Source organism: Chionomys nivalis, chromosome 22 (assembly GCF_950005125.1).
Source record: "Chionomys nivalis chromosome 22, mChiNiv1.1, whole genome shotgun sequence".
NCBI classification, from domain to species: Eukaryota; Metazoa; Chordata; class Mammalia; order Rodentia; family Cricetidae; genus Chionomys; species Chionomys nivalis.
Window position 1 is genome coordinate 817,267 of NC_080107.1, and position 23,007 is coordinate 840,273.

Sequence of the window (23,007 nt, forward strand, 5' to 3'; positions counted from 1 at the left end):
TAACACCCCCACCCCCACCCCCGCAGCCGGCTAATGGAGTGGAACTATGAGAGGCTTCCTAATCAGATCAGAACTCATTTCTTCACTCCACCCAGACAGGGTGAAAACCAACGCTTGTCCAGCGGGCAGGAACAGGATGTACCTAGAGACTTGCTTCCCGGCTGGGCAGCACAGCCCTGCCCTGTCAGGATAAAAGGTAAACACCACATGCAAAGTGGGAAAGGAGACATAAGAACATCATTTCCAAAGTCAGTTCCGTTTATTAAATTGACTTCACAGACCAGAAATACAAAATAAAAGTAGAAATAGGCCCCAATTAGGAGCTCCAGGCCTGACTTTGCACGACCCACCCGTGCTGCAGCTTCAGCCGCTTGAACAAGGCAGGAAGCAGCTTCTTCCCCGCAGTCAGGAAGGTGAGCGCAGGACTTGGATCCTTCAATGCACTGTAGCAGACAGAACACACTCCTACCCAGTCTGTCCCCAGATCACAAGGAGCCATCTCTGCACAGCAGCAGAGGTTAGGTGTTCCCCTCGATGCCTCAGAGAAGTAGAAGCCACCAAGGGCAGTTGCTCAGATAGCACAGCATCCAAGGACTGTGGGATGGGCGACAGGGCAAGGACGGATCCTCCTCTACTCATCAGATCCTGAGGCAGAGTCCTCCGAGCTTGGTGGAGTACTAGCTAGTTCCTCTTCCTCAGAGTCCTGGAAAACCAAGTCTCTTAGGTAAAGAAGTAATGCCCAGCTACCTTCCCAGCCAGTTTTTGGTAAAGGTCCCTAATGCCCAGTTCCTCCCATGGCTCCGGCACTCATCGGAACTTCACAAATCCACCTGTCCACTCTTAACTCGTTCCTCTTGTAGACCAACCCCACCCCGTCTCACGTGCCCCTGCACCCCACATTTCTGCCGCACCTCGCTCCGCCGCCTCTTCTTTTTGCTCTTGTTCTCTCCTGAAGAGCTCTCATCACTGGACACAAATTCTTTGCTCTTAAAGCTCTCACTCAGCTGCCGTGATGAAGACTTGGATGACGAGCCTCTAGAGGGTGTGGACTTTTTCTCCATCTTTGCTTTTACTTTCTTTTTCTTCTTAGACTTGTCCCTAGATTAGGAAAGTGTGAAAGAAGTCAGGCCATTAGCCTCCCCATATTATCAGACAGGCCGCACTTCTCCCGGTTTGAAGGAGGACTCTTCCCAGTACTGGCCACACTGGTCTCACCAGAGTGCACAAAGGAAAGGGTCACACCTGAGTACCCAGGAAGAGCCAGGGTCACAGCCTGAAGCAACTCATACAAAACTTACCTGACACTTTTATTCTGTTTAAAAGGTCATATGGATTTTTAATTAAGCTTCATGAAAATACTTTTTTCTCAACTCTCCCATTATGTATTTGAAGATATAACTATCTAGAAAACTGGGTCTTATTTATGCCCTGACCCCATACATCACCCATACTTGGCAATGGCATAAGAAGCACTACTCTACCGCCATTGAAAACATGTACAATTGTCGATTCTAACCTGGAAAAAGCAGTTCCTGGGGCCATTTTGTCCCTAACACTCACCTTTTAGAAGATTCTCCTCTTCCTCCTTCATACTCTTTCATGGCTTTCTCGTACTCCCTCCTGGCGTCCTCAGCCTTGCGGTCCCACTCCTGTCAAACAGTCCTTCAGACCGAGGCCAGCACATCTGGACCCACAGCTGCTCCATGGGCGCACACCCCACACCCCACAGCCCTTCTCGCCATCCCTCCCATCCACGGCTACTCGCCTCTTTCTTCTCTTTGGACATTCCCTTCCAGATCTCGCCTGCCTTCTTGGAAAGATCGGTGATGCTGATGCCAGGATGGTCTGACTTGATCTTCTCCCGGCTGGCATTAAGCCACAACATGTATGCAGACATAGGTCTCTTAGGGGCATTTGGATCTTTACCCTTCTTCCCCTATGTGAGAAAGAACCCAAATGCCGTCAGCCATCCACACATCACAGTTACCCCAAGCTTCCCCAAGGAGACCATCTGGGGAGCGAGGAGATGCAGGAAGAACTGATTAGCACTGGTGACAGAGAAACAGCTTTAAGGGCAAGTCAGGCAACTTCTTCCTTCCCCAAGAATCCCTGGAGAGGCAGGACGGCTCCCAATTCAGACTGTGCTGAGAATCAGTGGCTGGGCGCTCAGTGCTAAACGGAACATCTGTATCATCGAGGGCCAGGGGATATAGCTAAGGGGTAGGCAAGAAGAGGGCAAGAGCTATGGACTCTGCCACCCAGACACAGCATGGCTGTTGTGACTATCAGCAGCTAGGGGTACTTGTCCCAGGCCCACACAAGACTGGGCCCTGATATTCTAGCGTACACGGGAGAGGCATCCACAAGGCTCACCCCTCCTAAGGAGCTACATACAGCTAGCATGTAGTTGCTAGAAGACGAGTTCTTTTCCTCAGCAGCACAGCACTGGTAAGGTCTCACCTGTGCTATCCAAGCAAGTCTAACTAAACTCACCAGATGCAAAGCAGAGGCAAGACATGAAAGTAAAAGACGGGCTAGCTAAGGAGTTAATGGAGGGGAACAGAGGGAAATGGGGTATGAATAATAAAATCGCAGTACAGCAAATGTGTGTACAAGATTGTCAGAAAATATTAAAACTAGACAAACAAGAAACCCAGATCTTCTAGAAACAGAGTATCTCAGGACCAAAAAAGAAAGCCTACAAGTTATCTGCCAAAGTCACTCGCCTACAAAGGCAGTACAACCAACAGGGCCTGCTGGGAGTGGACAGGAGAAAGGAAATAGAAAGTGGATACACACTCACATACACACACACTCACACACACTCTCACACTCACTCATGCACACACACACATACACTCTCACACATACACTCACACATGCACTCACGCACACTCACACTCATACACACAGACACACTCGTGCACACACACTCACACACACATACACTCTCACACATACACTCTCACACACTCACACACTCACTCTCACACATACACTCACACACACATACACTCTCACACACACTCATGCACACACACATACACTCTCACACATACACTCACACACTCTCACACACACACTCACGCACTCTCTCACAACCTACAGCTAGTCTATACCTCTGAAGACTTCTTGCGGCTCTTGCGATCTTTGGCCATCTTGGCCCTTTTGAGCTGTTTCCGCTTCTTCTCTTCTCGGTCACTGTCACCCTCGTTACTGGAGGAGCTGGCAGAGGCGTTGCTGTCAAACCTGCCAGAGTAAAGCTTAGACTCAGGAAAGGACAGCAGGATACAAATCTTTTGTTTTGCTTCAAAACAGGGTCTCTCTGTATAGCCCTGGCTATCCTGGAACTGGGTCTGTAGACCAGGCTGGCCGCAAACTCACAGACAGGGCCTGCTGGGAGTGGACTCTGTCTCTAAGTGCTAGGATTAAAGGCATGCACCACCACCCGGCCAGAAGTAAAAGGAATCTAGACATCTGCCCAGAAAGGGCCAAGGGAGTAAGTCCCAGGACAGTCTGCACCACTCATTGCCACCCCAGCTTCCAGCCTTTCATGAACATGGCTTCACAGTCCTTCTCCCAGACCCAGTACCACACAGGGTTACTTGTTTGTTCAATCAATGAAGAGCAAACGCCTCAGTGGGCTCCTCTGCTCTAACCCTGGTGGGTTCTGCCCCACCTCTGCCTGTCGGGTCACTGTCTCCTGTGGGCCTGCCAGCACACCTAGGCTACTGCACCTCCCCCTTTGGTTTAAACCACCTCAGTTTATACCACAACCTGAGAAAAAGACAGCCCTGAAAGGGAAGAAACCAAGCTTAACTGCAGCCAGTCCCTGTGCTTGACTTTCCTGTCCAATAAACCGCCATTTCCTCTGCGCACGCAGCTGCAGATACCTGCCTCCTGCAGACAGGCTCCCGAGGTTCATCGGCATCTGTGCCTCAACCTTTGCAGCAAACCAGTGGGCTTCTGAAGGGCATTCACAGTTGGGTTTTGATTTCGGTGCCCAATCTTTCCAGATCAATAGTTCCATTTATTTACTTGTTTGTTTGTTTTTTGCAAGGAGGGGGAATCATTCCAACTGCAGGGTCTGAGGGTGGCTCTGACCCATTAGAGTCCTGAACATATTATCTCAAGTTCCAAAAGGCAGTTGAGCAGAGACAACACTGTCCGCTGTGCTATTCACCAAGAGAGGCTTCTGGGTATGAAGCTAACCACGTTCAGCCTACCTAGACCTTCTGAGGGACATGGAGCAAGCATCCTAAGAATAATACAGTCAGAAGCAAGAAAGACTCCTCACGGCTTCTGAGCAGGCAGATGCAGTGGGCCCTAAGGTTAACTACATCCCTGCACTCTCCAGTTACAGGAACCAAGACAACCACCCAGCCCTGTCGAGCCAGTTCGAGTCCCTCCTGCACAGGACAATCAGGAGTCCTGACCGGCACAGCACACAGCTACACACGACTGTTATACGGTCACCTGCAGGCAAGGGCACCCCACATGCAGAAGCTCTAGCTGTCCTCCCCAGCCTCTTTCCATGTCTCTGGTTTTAAAGCATGCTATGCACTAATAAATTCCTTGACACCTTGAAAAATACTTTCATGTCTCACTTCATGGGAGGTCACTTTTCCATCTCGGAACACTGGCTAAAACAGGGACATGATAAATACTCAGAAACCCTTAAATTTATAGGCCATGATCTCATCCCAGTGGGGTCCAATCAAAACTCACTCCTCTGCCACATCGTCTTCCTCTTCACCAGGGTTGAAGGACTCATCTAAGGAAGAGCACAGACGGCATCACTTTCTACTCCAGTGGAGTCCATCCCGCACCCAGACACCAGCCTAGGCACAGGGTAGAACCTGACTGCCTAGGCCCCGGCACAGCGGCTAGCCCACCCCGCACCCAGACACCCAGCCTAGGCACAGGGTAGAACCTGACTGCCCAGGCCCCGGCACAGCGGCTAGCCCATCCCGCACCCAGACACCAGCCTAGGCACAGGGTAGAACCTGACTGCCCAGGCCCCGGCACAGCGGCTAGCCCACCAGTTTCTTCTCCTGAGTCATCGCTGCTATCATTGGCATTCTCCTCCCGGATCTTGCCCTCCTCCTTCATCCTCTCCAAATAGGCATCATGCTGGTCTTCATCCGAGTCGGCATAGTCGTCGTAGCTTGGGTTCATGCCCTAGCCGGGGAAGAGAGGAGACTCAGCCATCATATTTGAGCCAGAACTCCTGTGCACGCCACAAAGCCTTTCCCCATACCTGTGAAACCAGAGCGGCCACTCCCAGGAGCCCCTGAGCAGGAATGTCCACACAGCCAACATGCAGGGCCTACTAAACTGAGTGTATCCAAGCCCCTCCCTTTCCTGGCCCCACAAGGGCTCCTAAGAGGCTGCACAGACTGATCTAAGGCCATGCAGAGAGAACCTGCTCAGGAAGGGGAAGGAGCCACACGCACCTCTTTTTTCTATAAGGGTAAGAAGAGAAGAAAGAGTGAAAAAGAGGCCACCAAGTCTCTGCTCCTTTCTCCTCTACAGAAAGAACAGGAGAGAGGTGTGTCCTGCCCACAGATACCTCTTTGAGTCCTCTGTTTTTGATGTTGAGCTTTTTGGCATTCACAAAATCAAACAGCTTTCCATACTCCTCCCTGCGAGGGGAGACAAACGTGTCGTTACCAGATGGTTAGAACCAACTTAGGTAGACTAATGTTCTGATACCAACGGGTTGGGTGGAGGTGGAGCTCATGACCACACCAACCTGGACGTTGGTAGGTTAGACACACCCTAAAGAGTTATGGGACAGAAGAGGCGTAGGTCTAGGTAGTTACCAATAGACCCACAGTGGGGCACTGTGGGAAGGGAGGTTTCCATCTTTTTTACTGGTCTGCATTTCACCCTTTGCAGGGCTGTAATTAGGATTAAACACGAAGATGTTTGTAAAATGTTTCACTCACAGCTGAGTGAGTACTCAATAAACATTAGCTGCTCTGTTCCTGAGCACGAAGCTCATTCCAGGAAAGGAAGAGATAATATTTCCACCATGGGAAAAGAGGAGAATGAGCTAACTAACACACACAGCTTCCATGTTAAAAAAAAAAAAAAATTTCTAAGGACAGAAAAAAAAAAGATGAATACATTTCTACTTAAAAGACCAGATCACAAAGAACCTGAAGAAAATTCAACTTAGCTAGAAAAGCCCAATCATGGGCCCAGAGAGGACCCAAGGCTAGTTTGAGCTTCGCAGTAGAGGTGGGATCAGGATCAGGACAGCAGGAGGAAACAGGAGACGGCTCTTACCTCTCAATGCTGCTGAAGGTGTACTGAGTGCCCTGCTTGGTCTCGATTTCAAAGTCGAAGGAGCGAGTGGTCGTGGTGCCTCGGGCAAAGTTGACAAAAGCGATCTCATCGAAGCGAATGTGCACAGGGGGCTTGTGCACATAGATGAAGCCCCGCTCCAGCGGGTACAGGAGTCCTGAGCTGGCCTTGTAGGAGCAGGTGATACACTGGGCTCCCGAGTGCCTGATGGAGGATGGAAGGGGCCCGGTCAGCACTGACCACAGCAATGGCAACGTATCATCCAGGCCCTCAGAAGTCACTCCCACTACATTGCTTTGACAGAGGTGCTGGCAGTTATAAGAAGTGCACCCGGGCTTCCATTAGAGGGTGCTCATCACAGGAAAGGTTTTATTACTAAGGTGCAGGACATTTCCCACCCACCCCATCCTCAGTGGGTCAGGACTTCCACCCCCATTCGTACCCTTGGAAGTTGCCTGGGACTGTGATTTTCCGATTTACAAGTGCTTTCATGACTCGGCTGACCATCTCGTAGAGGGACCCCGACATGTTCTTGGTGAGCCGACCCTCAAAGCGCTTCTCCACTTCTTCCCTGTCAACAAAGCGAGACGAGATCCTGAGGCAGGCTGGCTTTCTGCTTGGACAGCCGCAAGAAACAAGTTCAGTGAGACGCTTACTCGTTCATGTTGAGAGTCAAGGAGATGTCCTCATCCTTGGAGAAGAGGAGGATCAGGAAGTGGTACCGGGTTTGGCCCTGCTTGATGGGGGGATCCAGGCTGATCACAAAGAACATCTGCCTCTGATCCTTGTGGGGCAGCAGGAAGAGGCGGAGCACTGTAGTATAGGGGATCTTGTAGTCGAAGGTCTTGCCATGGAGGTGTAGAAAGGTAGGGTAGATCCGGATATCGTAACGGCCACGAGGTGTCAAACACTGCAGCTCCCGGAAGATGCAAATGGCATCTCCAGTGGCCTGGATCACATCTGCCTTTGACAGAACATTCTGGGCGAAGGCCTGCAAACACACACAGGAAATCAAACAGCCTCTACCCCCAGGCCAGCCAGCCGAATCCTACTCAGCAGTACCCAGTGGACCAACAAGCAGAAGCCTCACCTCTACAGGGTCCACGCCATCTTCCTGGGTGGGAGGGACATAGAAGCGCACCTCCATGAGAGATACTTCGGCATCGTCATTCTGGTGGAATTCCAGGGTCACCTCATTCTTGCCTGTTGTACACTGGGACACATTGCTTAGGGGGATCTCAAAGACGGGCTGATCACCAATGTCAAAAGACAGCAGCTGTCCTGTGAGAAAAGGGTTATTCAAGCCACAAACTGCTCCCTGGGAGTCTGCAGAAGCATGCCCACCAGCTCTGGGTTCCGTGAGGACAGAGGACCAGAGGAACTTCGTTCACGCCATACTGCAAGCAGGCACAGTGCCTGCTACACTAGACACGCTAGGTAAATAATACAAGCTAGACACACAAACTGGGATTAGAAATTAGGGCAAAGAGTTAAGCAAGGTACCATCCGAAGCCCTCACCCCACCTTCTCCCCAAACCTCAATCTTCCTCACTCACCACCAAACTTCACCGTCCCCCAGTTCCAGCCCTTCACACACAGATCCTTCTCCATTAGCTCAAGGCGATAGTGGGTTTTGAAGAAATCAGAGAGTTTCTCGAACTCCTGTAAATTGTAAGGAGAAAGTGAAATCCCAGTAAACCCTCTGGACCTTAACACAACTTAAAAGTCCTGAGATCTCTAGTTCAGAAAAAATTCAGCGATATATCCTTTATCAGAAACCACAGCTAAAACTGTGCTCAGGAACTTAGCACATCAACTCAGAAACTGTTGTAAAACAAATTTTACTTTGTTACGAGAGCAGATGCCCTCAGCCACACTCTCAGAGACAGGGTTTATCTGTCTTACGGCCCTGGCTGTCCTGGACTCACCCTGCAGATCAGCCTGGAGAGCTGTGATTAAAGGCAAGTGTCACCACCACCCAGCTGCTTAAAACATTGCTAGAGACATGATGGCTCAGTGGTCTAGAGTATTTGTTCTTGCAAAACACTTAGGTTCGATTCCCAGCACCCACATGGCGGTGGCTTGTGTACAACTGTTTGTAACCAATTCCAAGTGACCTAATGCCTTCTTCTGAGCTTTGAGGGCACAAGGCATGTGCATGGTGCACAGGCATACATGCCAGCAAAGCCTAATATACATAAAAATTAGCTTTAGTGTTTTTGTTCATTTTGGTTTTTTTCAAGACAGGGTTTATCTGTTTAGCCCTAGCTGTCCTGGAATTCGCTCTCAGACCAGGCTGGTCTCAATCCACCTGCCTCTGCCTCCGCAGTGCTGGGATTAAAGGTATGTACCAACACTGCCCAGCAAAATAACTAATTTTTTAAAAAGATAAAAATGTCCCAGGCTAGGAGAGGAGTAAAGGAACTTCCATTCCCAGATGTAGAAATCACCTGGCAGAGTGTTAAACTGTGCAGGTGCTCTTTTGATGAAAGTGGATATTAAAACCAAGCAACTCAAAATGTTAAAACAAATTCCTAGAGCACCAAGCTCTAGACTCAAGATTCTGAACCAGGACAAAGCAGCAAGTGAAACCACTATTTATATTAAGATGTTAGATAAACCCAGAGTCCAGGCACAAAGAAATTCACAAAACATGGAACACTAGTTTTTGGTTCAATAGTCTCCAGCAGTCCTGCTCTGAGGAGCCCATATGAGCAATGACATGATTATCAGAGTACCAACTGCCTCTAGAAGACTAAAAATAAACAAGACAGGACAGTTTTTTAAAAAAGGAGAGGGTCACAGCAACAATATCTCTCACCGATTCTCGAAAGCCGTCATACTTGTAGACGTGGCCATTCTTTGTGAGCAGTTTAAGTCCATGGCCCAGGGCTACCCGGCGCCAGATTCCTTCTGTCAACTCTCCAGCCTGGATATTGTCCACTTTACCGGTCTTGCTGTTCTTAAAGATGATACCCTGGCGGCTCAATCGTAGCCTCCCATCGTTCTGCCCAAAACACAAACAGGATGCAGTGTGTACCAGGTCGACTTGACCCCTCACTGGTGTGGTGTCGCAGGCTGAACAGATTCATCAATTGAAAAGCAACAAGTAGTGTGATCAAGAGACAAGAGACATCGAATCGAGACTGCAAGCTTGACCATGGCACCCAGAGACCTGTAAGAGATCCAGTTTCCTGGTTCTTAACACAGGGGTTCAAGACAGAACGGCACAGGCAGTCTCTTCAAACTCAGGATCACAACTCTTAAGACTTTGCTGCTGCTCTGCTTGAGGAAACACCAGATACACTATTTCCAAAACAGTAGTCAAGAGTTAAGCTTTTGCCAACGGACACAAACTCTTCACAACCTCTCTGCCTTTAATAAAAGGCCAAGCAATTCTCACCATGGACCCTTTCACCTCCTGGAAGATGTCGTTGAACTCCAGTGTCTCTGCCATAGTCACCTGCCCGTGGTGGCCTGAGCACAGAGCCCTAGGCTGCACCAGAGAAGACGAACCCTCTTCTGGGAGCTGGGCCCCACTTCCTGAGTAGATGTGAAGATGTTCAGCAGGGTGGGAATCTGAATTCGGGAAGGAGATTGATAAACAAGTAAAGGCGCCACCTTACTCCGCACACCCATGGGGAGCTGTGTCTGGATTGGATAGTCTCAAGTTCTCCACTGCCTGGGGACCGGGGCCAAGGCCCAGGACCCTAGGTGCAGAACCAGGCCTGTCGTGGCGCTCACACCCCACCGACACCCTCTCGGGACGTTCCACCGACAGGCACGGCAACAATCGGCGGAACCCCGCGACCAGCCCGGAGAGGGCACCTCCGCTGTGCCCAGGGGGCAGCGTCCGGATCCCAGCGATCCCACCACCCCGAGGCCCCCTGGACCCATGCTGCTCCCCCTCCTTGGAACATGGATTCGCCCACTGCCGGCGAATTTGAACGCGGAACGACCCATCTCGAGCGTCCCGCGGGGGAGCGGGACCCGTGCACACCCGGGACCCCGGGATCGCGACCACCCACCTCTTGGACCTGCAGCCTCGCGACGGCACCGCCCGGGCTATGGGCGCAGGGGACGCGGGGGAGGAGGCAGGGACACGGGGGAGGGGGCCGCCGGGCAAGCTTTTTCCCGCGTGCGCGGTCCCGCGTCCCGCCACCGGAAGTCGCGCACCGATCATAGAGAGGAAGACGTGGCTAGAAGGACGCCCGCCGAGCCGACCAACGGGACGGCGCCTAGAGCGTCAGTTCCCGGTCCCCTTCTGCAATCAAAGCGATTCTTAGCTAGCAGATGGGAGCTCCGCTTAGAAAGTTACAAGCCGCTCTGCAAAGCGTAGACTCCGAGGAAAAGTTATGCAGTTTTATCAGGCTTTCAGGTTTGTTTGTGCGTTGGAATCGTTCACGTCCCTCCCTCTTGTAAAATAGTCTGGGAAGGAGTCTGTTGAACCAGAAAAATACAGAGCTGTGGGCAAGAATGACGCCCCCACTTGCTGCAAAGGGAATGCAGGAGTCGGTGACTCGGCTTGCTTTCCCGCTGTACCCTGGCAAGTGCATCAGATCCTCTCTGAGATAAGTTCACCTTCCACCGCCAACACCATCCCATCCATATCCCTAATTTGTGGGTTCTCCAGAAGAGCCTGACAGATGGCCGCATTAAGTTCAAGTGCTGGTGTCAGATTTACCTTTGAGCTAGAACTTACTTGAAACCACATCAGTCTGAGTTGGCAGAACCCAGATGGCCTCACATAGCACCAGGGTGCATCTTGCAAAATTTGAAGCCGGGTCTGAAAAAGGTGCTTGAGTTTCTCTCACCCTTCCCCATTTTACAGATGAGAAAAGTGAGGCCTACAAAAGAATCCTAGAACTCAGAATCCTTAACATCAGCCTTTCATTGTAACCATGAGGGTCCAACCTTTAGAGGAATTGAAAGAACGTGTCCTGCATAAAGACAGGATATTTAAACTCGCGGTTTTCCCGACAATCACTGCACTGACTTGCTAACTCGGTCCTGGGATATGAGACAGTCAAAATGCATTCTTGGCTTCTAGAACTTGTGCCTTTAACCTCCGCGTTAAATACTGCTATTGCTAGCATTATTTAGCTAATTCAAACTGGGTTTAAGACATGTCATGAGAACCTGTTGTTAACGCAGCACAGTTCCAGGATTTGAGGAAACTGTGGAAGATGGTTAAAACAGCCCCAAACTTTCAGGAGCAGGTACCTTACCAAAAGATCCAAATAACCTGGGGCAAAAAAAAAGGAAATTTGGTAATTTCTGTACATCCAGAAGAGTTTCAACCACCCCTGCCAACTGGAGTTGGAAATTAAGTGACTTTCCGCTTTGCAGTGGTACAAACCTGTTATCACAACACTCTGGAGACTGAGGCAGGGGGATTGTGAGTGTGGAACATAAACAAGTTTGAGACCAGCTCGGGAACATAATGAGATTCTGGAGGGCAGAGAGGAGGGGGTATGTGACTCTTCCTCCCAGGAGACCCAAGAACTCTTTCTCCCCATCTGTGCTATTAGCTAGAAATCAGCAGACACACAGCAGTGGAGTCCTTGGCTAGGGCAGATCAGCTAACTCAGGAATGGACCCTTACAAGGGGCTTTGGAGAATACGGAGGAGCTGGTGAGCTGTGTGGTGGAGACACCGCATAAGAGAACAGAATGGAAGCAGTAGACAGAGTGCAGATAAAACACGAGTCCCAGAGGGCCCTAGCCAGCTGCATCCCAGGCAATCTGGAGCCCGGGATTGGAGACCCCACCCCTGCTGTGACATCACAGGGGAGTGGAGCGAAGAAGACGAATAAAAAGGTGGTCCGCCCTGGCCCTAGACAGTTGGCAGCCGCCAGAGTGTCAAGAGGGGAGAGAGACCGCACTGACTACAGTTGCCTGGCTTACAGGATCCATTCCTCAAGTCCCACTAAGCGACCCACTCCAGGCCTTGGTCTCCCTGTCCTGAGGTCGTCTCCTTGGACTGCCATCTACGGCTGGCTGTTCTGAGTGAACGTGAGCACTCTCTCAATATGAACTGTATATCAGACTTCTTCACCTACGAGACTACCAAGTCGGTGGTTGTGAAGAGCTGGACCATCGGGATCATCAACCGAGCCGTCCAGCTGCTGATCATCTCCTACTTTGTGGGGTGAGTCCATGGTCCTTCAGGTCCCGGGATAGGAGAGCGACCTGATGTCCTTCCATCCCTCTCCCAAGACTGCTCTGCAGCTTCCAGAGCTTCTCCTCGGGACTGCCCTCTGCCACTCCCATCCAGTCTCATCTTCAGGTGGATTATTTTACCCAGTAATTCTTCCAGGGCTGGAAAATCAGTCTAGACACACGCTTCAAGGATAGGTGCATTCCCTAGGCATTTAAGGACCCACACGGTCCTTCCCAAAAAAGAGGGGGCGGTGAGGGGACAGAGCCCTCCGCACACTTTTCCGCTCCCCTTAGTCTTTGAAGTCTCAGATACAGGAGCACAGGAAGGAGGCACTGGGACCAGGGAAATGGGCTGATGTTGTGTGGGAAAAGAACCGGCTGGGGAGGAAAGGAGAGCTCTGGGCTTCATATAGAGTTGGGGATTCCTCCCTACCATGGACTAGATGGTGAGAGGTTAAAAAAGGCAAAAACCCCTTGTTCTTGGAGATCAGGACAGAGGAGGAAAGTGCCCCTCACGGTAGAGAGAGGCGCAGGCACAGATAAATTCACTGAAAGAGTCTGCTAAAGAGAAAGGTACCTTTCCTGACTTAGTGTGGGGCTCTTCCCTCAAGAATGCAGAAATGATATCCATTGTTAAAAAGCATAAAATCTCCCCTCTACCTGACTCTATGCAGTAAGACTCATGCTAGGGGTTGCTCAAAGGTCAGCAAGATACACACACACGCACGCGCACACACACGCACGCACGCACATGCCCACACACAACACACACACGCAAACGTACACACACACACACAAAGGGGTTCAAGCAAACAATGGCTGGGAGGAAAACAGGTCTGTCCTTCTTGCGGTCAGTACTACACCCTGGTCGGCACCAGGAAGTGCAGGGAAAAACCTCAAGGGTTTTCTTTCCTGGCTTTCGGGTCTGTGGTCGCTTGCTGTTCCTTGAGACAATGAGTCTGTCTATGAAAGACAGAAAGCCACTGACTAGGTCATGAGTTAATTCAGGCAAATCAAAGAGTACATCCTGTGTGCCTGTGGGCTGGAGCTGAAAGGTGAAGCAATGTGGAGAGGTTGGATGTGTGTATCCCCATGTATAACAGGGCTATATAGCCTTGTGAGGACATTAGAAAGAATCCAAGCTATGGAGTAGGACTAAATGGCCTTGAAACTCCTTTCCTATATTGTTTTGTGAAAGATGTAGAGAAATGTTCCGTATCCCTGTCTCCAAAGTGTGGCTTGAAATTGGTTCCTTTTTGGTTGCCTAGTTTGTTTGGTTTTTTTTTTTTTTTTGGTTTTTCGAGACAGGGTTTCTCTGTGGCTTTGGAGCCTGTCCTGGAACTAGCTCTTGTAGACCAGGCTGGTCTCGAACTCACAGAGATCCACCTGCCTCTGCCTCCCGAGTGCTGGGATTAAAGGCGTGCGCCACCACCGCCCGGCCTTGGTTTTGTTTTTTAAGACACAGTCTCATGTATTCCAGACTGTCCTTAAATTTACTACATAGGTGAAGATGACCTTGAATTACAAGTGTGGGCCACCACATCCTTTATATGATGCTGGAGGGTTGAACCCAGCACTCTCCCAACTGAGCTACATCCTGAGCCTCAGAGTTAGTCCTGAAGTCTTCTGTGCTCACACATGTATTCGGTGCCTTAATTGTTGATAGTCACAGGATGCTGTATTGGTCCAAATGAGTACAAAAGCTGTTTCAGCGCATTCCTAACCTGGCCCGGCTTTCCTGGCTCCAGGCAGGGCATTGATGGACAACAGAGACAGGCGTCTCCTGGACTAGCCTAGCCCCCCTCAGCCCTGCACTGCCCTTGGCTGCCCCTCATCGAGATCAGATTGACTTCTCCAGTGCTGGGGACTGGAGTCCAGCCTGCTCAGGGGAGCAGGAGAGAGGCTCTTTGGCGTCTTGATATGCAACCCCATCCATCTGCCAGCCTGACAGCTCCCCGTGGACCCGTGCCCTGCAGTTACATCAGCACGCTCGGCAGCCCAGCCCCCCGGCCCAAGCTGTTTATAGGGGCCCAGACACCATGTGACTTCATGAATCCATTGTGATTAATTTAGCAAAAAGGCATCAAGTATCTCTCCGTGCCAGGCATCGGGCACTGAGGGTAGAGCCGTGGACAGGAGCAGACAGGGTCTTTATTCCGTCCACATCACACCCATGAATGTGGCAAGAAGTGGCTATTCACCCAGTGATCCCCACAGACAAATGCAAAGTGTGAACGGTGTCCGAAATATGCACAGCACCAGAAGCGCTGCCACTGTGGAGGCACTTGGCTTCATCCAGAACCCAAGGGGAGTTTTCTGGAAATGCCACAACCAGCCCAGGTTCTGAAGGATGGGTTGGAGCAGCGAAATAAGCAGAAGGAAGTCCCGAGGCAGAGAGAACCCACCTCTGTGGAGGGAAAGAGCCTGGTCTTGGGGGAGGAGGGAAAGGAGTCTATGGGAGTAGAGGCTAGCGCGTAGGAAGACCCCTGGAAGCACAGAGGTCAGACCTGGCGTCCCACAGAAGCCTGTGTTTTCACAGGACAGTAAAGAGTGAGAAAGAAGTTACCCCGTCAGCCTATGTGTGACTGAGACTAGGGAAGAGTCCTAGGGTGAGATCTGAGCCTCCTGGTGTGCCAAGGATTAACAGGAGTAGATGCAGCTGAGCGAGAGCCTAAAGGAGAGTCAGCACTACCTAGACTCAATAGAACTTGAAAGGGTTTTATTTATTTATTTTTTGCATTTCATTTTATTCGTTTTGTGAGATAGTAGAGCATAGACATGTGTACAGGTCAGAGATCAACAGAGTTGGGGGGCTTTCCACTCTCTCCGTCCACCACAGGGACTTGGGCTTGACAAGGAGCCAAATTGCCGCTGTCCCTTGAAAGGATATTTACTGACTGCTGTGGTGTTCGCACTCACTAGTTCCTCAGTGTTTCCCCTGTAACTTCCTGCCAGGGAGACAGGACACACAGCTTTACCTAAGTGTGTAACGTGAACCAAGTATTCATCTTACACACTCACAGCAACACACCACCTAATCATCTGCCAGCTGGGCTTGACACACTTTGCCCAGACCCTTCACCCGCCCTAAGTGTGCCAGAGGCTGTGGATACCATGCTGCTGGCACCCAAGGCTCCTTTGTTTTGTTTGGGACAAGGTTTCTCTGTGTAATAGCCCTAGCTGTCCTGAAACTACTTCTTATAGACTAGGCTGGCCTCGAACTCACAGAGATCCACCTGCCTCTGCCTCCCCAATGCTGGGATTAAAGGTGTGCTCCACCACGGCCACCCAAGACTCCTTGTCAGCACACTAGGTGACACCCTTGGAGGATCAATTGGAATCCCTCATCCTCTAGATACAAGGAAAGTGACACCCATTGTTGCCTGCTTTCTTCCTATACCACAGCCTTAGGATGAAGGGACTCCATGGCTTGACATCCCTGCTTTGATACCACCTTGACACAGACCTGTGAGTCTCAGTCCACAAGGTCTAGGAAAGGGGTGTAAGGGCACCTCCTGTCGTGGACAAGAGATGACACATGCTGGGTGCCTCTCGGAGACGGTGACTCAGTAGTGTTACGTGTGATAACTATTACTGCTCCTCGACTCCCTGATGTGCCTCCGACTTTCCCTCTACCCAGCTCACACCTTCCTAAAATGACCCCTCTCCTCTGACACATACAACTGCACACATTTCACACCCACTCCCTGGCCTCCTCCTCCTCCTTGCCTCTCTGGGGGCAGATGGGAGGGGTTTGGGATGCTGCTTGGGCCTCTTTCCTGCACTTCCCACCTGCCAAGGAGCTGCCACCACCTTCCGCTCTATAAATAATGAACCAGAAATGCAAGGGGAAAAAAAAAAAGAAATCAGAGCAGCCGAGTAAATGCCAAGAATCAGAGGCTTAGTCCTGCTGCATCTCCTGAGCCCTGGCCTCTAGAGACAGCCTCAGCCCCTCTGTTCTGGAAATGAAGCAACCCCTCACCTCCCATTGCTAGCTACCCCGATGACTTCTCAGCCCCATGGGGCCACTGAAATTCTTCCATTTGTTAACTCAGAGAGAATTCTAATGTGGCCTCTCCTCCCTACTGGGCATACAGGGAGTCTTAAAGGAAGAGGAGGAAGAAGAGATTGGTTAATTGTTTCTCCACCCCAAGCCCCCTCCTCTGAGACTTTTCTGAGTTAGGGGATGCTTTGCCTTCAGTGAAGCAGGGATCCTACTTGAGATATAGCTGGAGACCCTACAATGGTGTGCTTGGGAATGGTCCAGAGCAGACTCCAGTTTGGAACCCACTTCCCAGCTACGTGACTTTGAGCAGGTCAGAAACCCATCTGTATCTGTTTCCCAATTGTCGCACAATGGTCATGTCCAGCCGTCTCACAAAGGCTTTATGGACTGGGTCCATGTAGTGTCATAGTCTTGGTATATGATATGATAGTCTGAATGCTCTTTGTATCTACAAATGTGTCTTGGCTTTAAGGATGGGGTACTGGCCTCAGAGAACCATTTCCTTAGCTCAGCACCTAGAAGCACGTCAGTCCTGTGACAAGGCTCCCCGGAGTTCCAGAAGTTCGTGTGGACTGTGCCTTACTCTCTGATAAGTGTTCAGCAGCAGCCAGCATCTTAGCTGAGTTAGAGAGTCAGGCCCCCAGACCTCATTCCCCATCCTTCCAGAGGGCACAAGGCCATGAGCTAATGGTGCTCTCTTTCGGATAACTTCCTTGGATCCTGTAACAAGATGCTGCCTTCGTCTCCGTTAGAACATAACATGGTGAATGAGACCTTAATGAAATTCCTCCCCTTAAAAAAAAAAGGAAACTATGGAAAGATCAGTAATGCAGACAGCACTGCAGACTTCTCTAAAGGCGTGGTGCTCAGAAGAGCATTTTACAAGCATGTGGATAACGCTTAATGGTGCATTAATCAACTTACCGGCTGCTACACGGCAGCCACAATAAAGCAGGTAACAGGTTCAGAGCCATTTGGCAGAGCTGCAACTCCACCCTCTTGCTCTCATGCAAGAAAGCATTCAGAATCCAAGAGGATGATGCTACAAAAAAAGCAGAGAAGTATAAAGAGATGCTTATGCAAATCAGTTTAATAGACTCATTCTCTAATGTATACATGCACCAAAACATTCTCAGTATGTCCCATAGATACAGAAAACGATTGCTCGCCAATTACATATTAAAACGGAGTGGCTGGGGAGATGACTGACTGCATAAAGTGCTTACCTCGCAAGCACAAGCACTTAGGTTTAATCCCCAGAACGTGTGTGAAGAAGACCTGGCATTGTTGCACATTCTTCTAATCCCAGGGCTGGAGAAACAGAAACAGGTGCGTCTCTGGGGTTTGCTGGCCAGCCAATGTAGCTTAGTTGGTGAGTGCCAGGTAAAAGGGAGAGACCTTGCCATTCATAGATTCATAGACAGACAGACAGATGAGAGATAGATAGACTGATAGGTACATAGACAGGCAGACAGATAGATGCTATACCAGCAAGAGTCTTTATGTCAAGCTACCTTACACCAAGCCTGGAAATCTGAGTTAAGTCCCCAAGAAGAGAACTGCAAGTTGCCCTCTGACCTCCCCTCGTATACCATGGCATACACATACTCACTCCCACACAAGGAAAAAGTAGATAGCTTCTGAGGAATTACATACAAACACACACACACACACACACACACAGAGAGAGAGAGAGAGAGAGAGAGAGAGAGAGAGAGAGAGAGAGAGAGAGAGAGAGAGAACTTCAGTAAGTAAAGCCCCGTCATAGGTATGGTACTGGATGACTCACTAAACGAAGAGACCTCACAAAGACCAGCCCACGCTTGCTGTAAACAACAGTGTGTCTATCCTCCAAGTGACTCTACCTCCCTTAGTGACCTGAACGCTGCTTCCTTCTCAATCTTCTAACAGTATAGGGACCTCAAGATCATACAGTCCAACCTCCACCCAAGAAAAATATCTCCTCATCTTACACAAAACACGGAAAAGCAAGCTTCCCAGTCTTGCCAGCCATGTAGTGTCCATCACCTCCTGAAACAGCAGTTCATGGCCAATCTAATGACAGGAATTCCTGGGCTGGACACTCGCAACCCTCTGAGGGGTTGTACTGCCTCTGCAGCTGCCCCAGGGGTGCCCACAGCATTCTCTGAGCTAAACTGTCCCAGACTCCTTCTGTCATCTCCTGATGTGCCTTCCCAACGTTTGGTAGAGGCAGATAATGATGTTAACCCAGCCTTCCCGAAGTATTCTGTCTGATTCGGCCAACTGTCCTAAGTTCTCTCTCCCAAACAGCTTCTGTGGTCAAGTAAGGTCAGCAGGCTTACGAGTATATCTCAGTGATAGAGTACCTGTAAGGCCCCAGGTTCCATCCTTAGCACCGCAACACAACAGCCATAACAGTGGTAATAATGATGATTATGATGATGATAAGGTTACCAAAATTTAGCGAATCACCAGTTTGTTGTAGAGTGTGTGTAAATTTTCCCAAACCTGTTTGATAGATTTTTCTCACCTACAGAATAAAGACAATAAAGACAGTAACTGCATTGACCTTCCAGTGTGCCACCAGGCCCAGGTGTCAGGCTGGGACAGGTATAGGGACTGGAAACCTTGCACCCTGAGGGCTGTGGTGGCTTTTTTCACACGGGGAGGCGGGCCTTCACAGATGGGCGGAGTCAGCAGTCTGAGTCTCTCCTTTACCCCAGGGTGGTCTGGGAGGGTCTGTAGAAGCAGGTGAGATGGAAGGAAGGTCATATGACGGCTTTAAACTATGGAAAGACAGGTAATGACCACTAGGTGGAAGCACAATGCAAGGAATAAGATTAGTGTCCCCATTTCCCCAGTGGTGTTCGCCGCCCAGGCAAAGGCACCACCACTGCCCACACCCCCACCTCCTCCTAATTTCTCAGCCTGTGTTGGCTGGGTGAAGACTGCCAAGAAGCCCGCTCCAAGGACCTTTCATTGTTTTCTTTCTTGAATGTCTGCTGTGTTCCTGACACGCAGGGCACAACCATAAATAAAGCTTGGGCTGCTCAGGGTTTACAGCCGGGGACCTCTGTCTCCACTCTCCTTGGTGCCTGCTAGAGGGGAAACCTTGTTATCAGCAGTACTTACTTTTTGCCACGCATGTAGCCCACAAGGGGTGGAACTTCCTCCTAAGGAGTCAAACATAGCTCGACATTTTCTATGTGTCAATCACAAATAGGCTGGGACTGTAGCTCATCATTGGTAGAGCAATTTCCTAGCATTCTAGAGTCCCTGGTGCGGTCTTTAAGAAAAGCAGTGCCCGGCATGGCGGTGCATACTGGTAATCCAGTGCTGATAGGTAGACAGGTAGGTAGAGTGCTCATGGCTAGCCAGCCTAGCCAGTCACCGAGTACCAGGTTCAGCGAGGCCTTGTTTCCAAGAAGATAAGGTGGACAGCAATAGAGGTGATGCCCAAACGTCTGTCTCGGTATCAACTTCTGATTTCAGGCATGGTGGCTCACGCCTTTATTTTTATTTATTTATTTATTTATTTTTTTTGGTTTTTCGAAACAGGGTTTCTCTGTGGCTTTGGAGCCTGTCCTGGAACTAGCTCTTGTAGACCAGGCTGGTCTCGAACTCACAGAGATCCGCCTGCCTCTGCCTCCCGCGTGCTGGGATTAAAGGCGTGCGCCACCACTGCCCGGCTGGCTCACGCCTTTAATCCTAGCACTTGGGAGGCGGAGACAGGTGCATCTCTGTGAGCTCAAGGCCAGCTTGGTCTACAAAATGAATTCTAGTCCAGGCAGGGCCAGACTAGAGTGAGACTCTGTTTCAAAAAGAAAAGAACCAATATCAACTTCTGTAGGAGAAGGGAGGCCGCACCAAACTTCTGACCTCCAGACATGCACACGCTGTACTCCATATGGTATGTGTTGGAATAATAAGAGTTTTCATAGGAGAACAATTAGAAGAAGCCCAGACGTGCTCACCGGAGCTGGTTATGAAGACTTGCTAACTAACCAAGAACTCGTCCCTGTTTCTCATCCCAACGCATGACCCTGCCAAGCACACCCCTACAACTCTAATGTTGGCAGGAAGGAGGATTCCCCACCCCGTCTCGTGAGCCTGTGGGCTCTTTCCCTATCCACATTCTCTGCTGCAGGTGGGTTTTCTTGCACGAGAAGGCCTACCAAGTGCGGGACACCGCCATTGAGTCCTCGGTAGTGACGAAGGTGAAAGGCTTCGGACGCTATGCCAACAGAGTCATGGATGTCTCAGATTATGTGACCCCACCCCAGGTACGGTGCCCTACCCTAGGGACATGTGCATGCCCACATCTGGGGAGCATGGGGCAGAAGCTACAGCACTGTTGGGGGGGGATTGGACATAAAGAAGCTGGACTCCCCCACCCCCCAGCCCTGTGACATCTGTGCTTTCATGGAGAGCGATCAGAAGGAGAGCAAGAGGGGACACCAGGTGGTTAGGAAAAGTTTGAATGCCAGCTGTACCTCTTGTTAGCTCTGCCACCTTGGCCAAATCACAGGCAGACTGCGGCTTCCTCTTCTGTAGAGCAGAAATCACTTCCTGCCCTGCAGATTGGGACGGGGCTTTTTCCCTCTCCCTTCTCCTCCCAAGGGCACCTCCGTCTTTGTCATCATCACCAAGATGATCGTCACTGAAAATCAAATGCAAGGATTCTGTCCAGAGGTGAGTGGAAGAGGTCACAGAAGCGTACCGGCAGAAGCAAGGCAGCGGGTATGAACTGAGGCCCCTGGTCTAGCCTCCGAGCTGCGACTGGACCTGCCACCCACCAGAAGCCACAGCTGTGGGAACCTGGGGGAGGCAATGGGAACAAATGGCTGACCCAGGGCCAAGGGAGGGTCCTTCATACACCTGTGACCCTGTCTCTCCACAGAATGAGGAGAAGTACCGCTGTGTGTCTGACAGCCAGTGTGGGCCTGAGCGCTTCCCGGGTGGGGGTGAGTGCAGCCCTTTCCTCCATCCCACCCCAACCCCAAGCCTTCATGGGACTCTTAAATGCAGTGAACTCTCCATGGGGATAAGCCCAAGTCAGGAAAGGGGGCAAGCCTATTCTATGGAATTCTGCCAGTGTTACAAGAAGTTTTTTGGGTGCCAGAAGCGGTCAGGGCTGTGGAGGTGCATGGTTCCTGCCCCAAGGGTTCAGTCTAGGTTTTGCAGTGGCAGCGTAGAGTAGCAAGTAGTATTAAAAAAATACAGAGAGCCCAGGAGAGGGAACAAGGATGGTTCTGAGAGGTGGCTCCAAAGCCCTCCTGGAGGTGACCTGAAGTTGGGGGAAGATTCGGCAACATGGAGGGAGCTTCGTGAAGGGTATTCTAGGAAGAAGGGATGCTCAGACTAAGAGGCAAGGAAGAAGAGTCCTGGGGTGTTTGGGACACATGCTTGCCTCGCTCACCTGCTGGGGCCCTGGTGAGGACGGGGATGGGGGGGTGGGAGTGGCAAGGGTCAGGAAGCCACCTTGACATGCAGTTCCACCTCCAGGTATCCTCACTGGCCGCTGTGTGAACTACAGCTCTGTTCTCCGGACCTGTGAGATCCAGGGCTGGTGCCCCACCGAAGTGGACACCGTGGAGATGTAAGGCTCTGAGCATCCCCAAGCATATGGAGGGCTTCGCCTGTCCCCAATTAATGTTCTTTCTTGGAGTGGGAATGTTCTCTTAGGGTGTCATCTCCCTGCCCTGCCTCTGCCTCTCACCCTTGCTCCCATAGGCCCTTGATCTATGTCTCCTTTCCAGAGGCACCCACAAAGGAATATTCCCGAGAAAAGCCCCCTGTCTCCCTTCTCCTGAGAGCTGAGTCACCCGTTCTCGCCCGCAGGCCTATCATGATGGAAGCGGAGAACTTCACCATTTTCATCAAGAACAGCATCCGTTTCCCTCTCTTCAACTTCGAGAAGTGAGTCCCTGATTCACCCCTCATTCAGCCTGCCACAGAGGCCCCCCTCTTTCTCTCCATCTACTCAACTCCCTGGAGCTCCTATCCCAAATGTCACATAGCAAATTTTTCTGCCTGTGTCCCTGCTTTGGAGCTTTGAACCCACATAGGAATCTCTTGCATCAGAGAAAAGACAGCATGGCCTGGCTGTGGACATGGAGGCCACCTGCAGTTGGGGTGTGAAGTGTCTGTCACTTTTATTTCTTGCCACCTACAGCCCTCAAGTGGAGACTGTTGGTTTGCTTGGTTTTTTTTGTTTTGTTTTGTTTGCTTGCTTGCTTTGTCTTAGTTTGCCCTTACTACATTGGCTCATACGTTCAGCAACTACCTAGTGGCAGTGAACCTTGTGCAAAGGACCCTGCCAGGCACCATGGAGATGCACAGAGCAATCAGGAGAGACTCTGGTCACCAGGAGCCCAGCCTGGTAGTTGGAGACCCTGGCCAAGACATTCCTAGCCCTGCCATGAGATGGAACACAAGGGTTACAAAGCCATGTGGGGAGAGAAGGGAGGTAGGTGGGGAGGGGCTGAGCAATGGTGGAAGTAGATGTCCCCACCTCTGTGTCGAGGGTCAGAAGCATCCAGAAGA

General features: G+C 50.7%; 2 protein-coding genes across 2 annotated transcripts in view; one reads left to right on the forward strand and one right to left on the reverse strand.

The window, feature by feature from the left end:
- Nucleotides 1–243: 243 nt before the first annotated feature.
- Ssrp1 (structure specific recognition protein 1) lies at nucleotides 244–10,477 on the reverse strand. The gene is made up of 16 exons (XM_057755488.1): nucleotides 10,341–10,477; nucleotides 9,716–9,891; nucleotides 9,134–9,319; nucleotides 7,869–7,974; nucleotides 7,403–7,593; nucleotides 6,969–7,303; nucleotides 6,755–6,883; nucleotides 6,295–6,516; nucleotides 5,573–5,645; nucleotides 5,043–5,181; nucleotides 4,729–4,774; nucleotides 3,120–3,249; nucleotides 1,766–1,936; nucleotides 1,561–1,649; nucleotides 912–1,098; nucleotides 244–703 (listed from the first exon to the last, which is right to left on the reverse strand). Exons 2-16 carry the CDS (start codon nucleotides 9,767–9,769, stop codon nucleotides 632–634), a joined length of 2,130 nt encoding a protein of 709 aa, XP_057611471.1. The 5' UTR covers nucleotides 9,770–9,891; nucleotides 10,341–10,477; the 3' UTR covers nucleotides 244–631.
- A 1,866-nt stretch (nucleotides 10,478–12,343) lies between these two features.
- P2rx3 (purinergic receptor P2X 3) overlaps nucleotides 12,344–23,007 on the forward strand; it is a 32,703-nt gene continuing 22,039 nt past the window's right edge. The window contains exons 1-6 of the mRNA XM_057755499.1: nucleotides 12,344–12,462; nucleotides 20,609–20,744; nucleotides 21,082–21,153; nucleotides 21,362–21,425; nucleotides 21,967–22,060; nucleotides 22,303–22,380. Of these exons, the coding sequence (XP_057611482.1) occupies nucleotides 12,344–12,462; nucleotides 20,609–20,744; nucleotides 21,082–21,153; nucleotides 21,362–21,425; nucleotides 21,967–22,060; nucleotides 22,303–22,380 (563 nt within the window). The remainder of the gene's footprint in view (nucleotides 12,463–20,608; nucleotides 20,745–21,081; nucleotides 21,154–21,361; nucleotides 21,426–21,966; nucleotides 22,061–22,302; nucleotides 22,381–23,007) is intronic.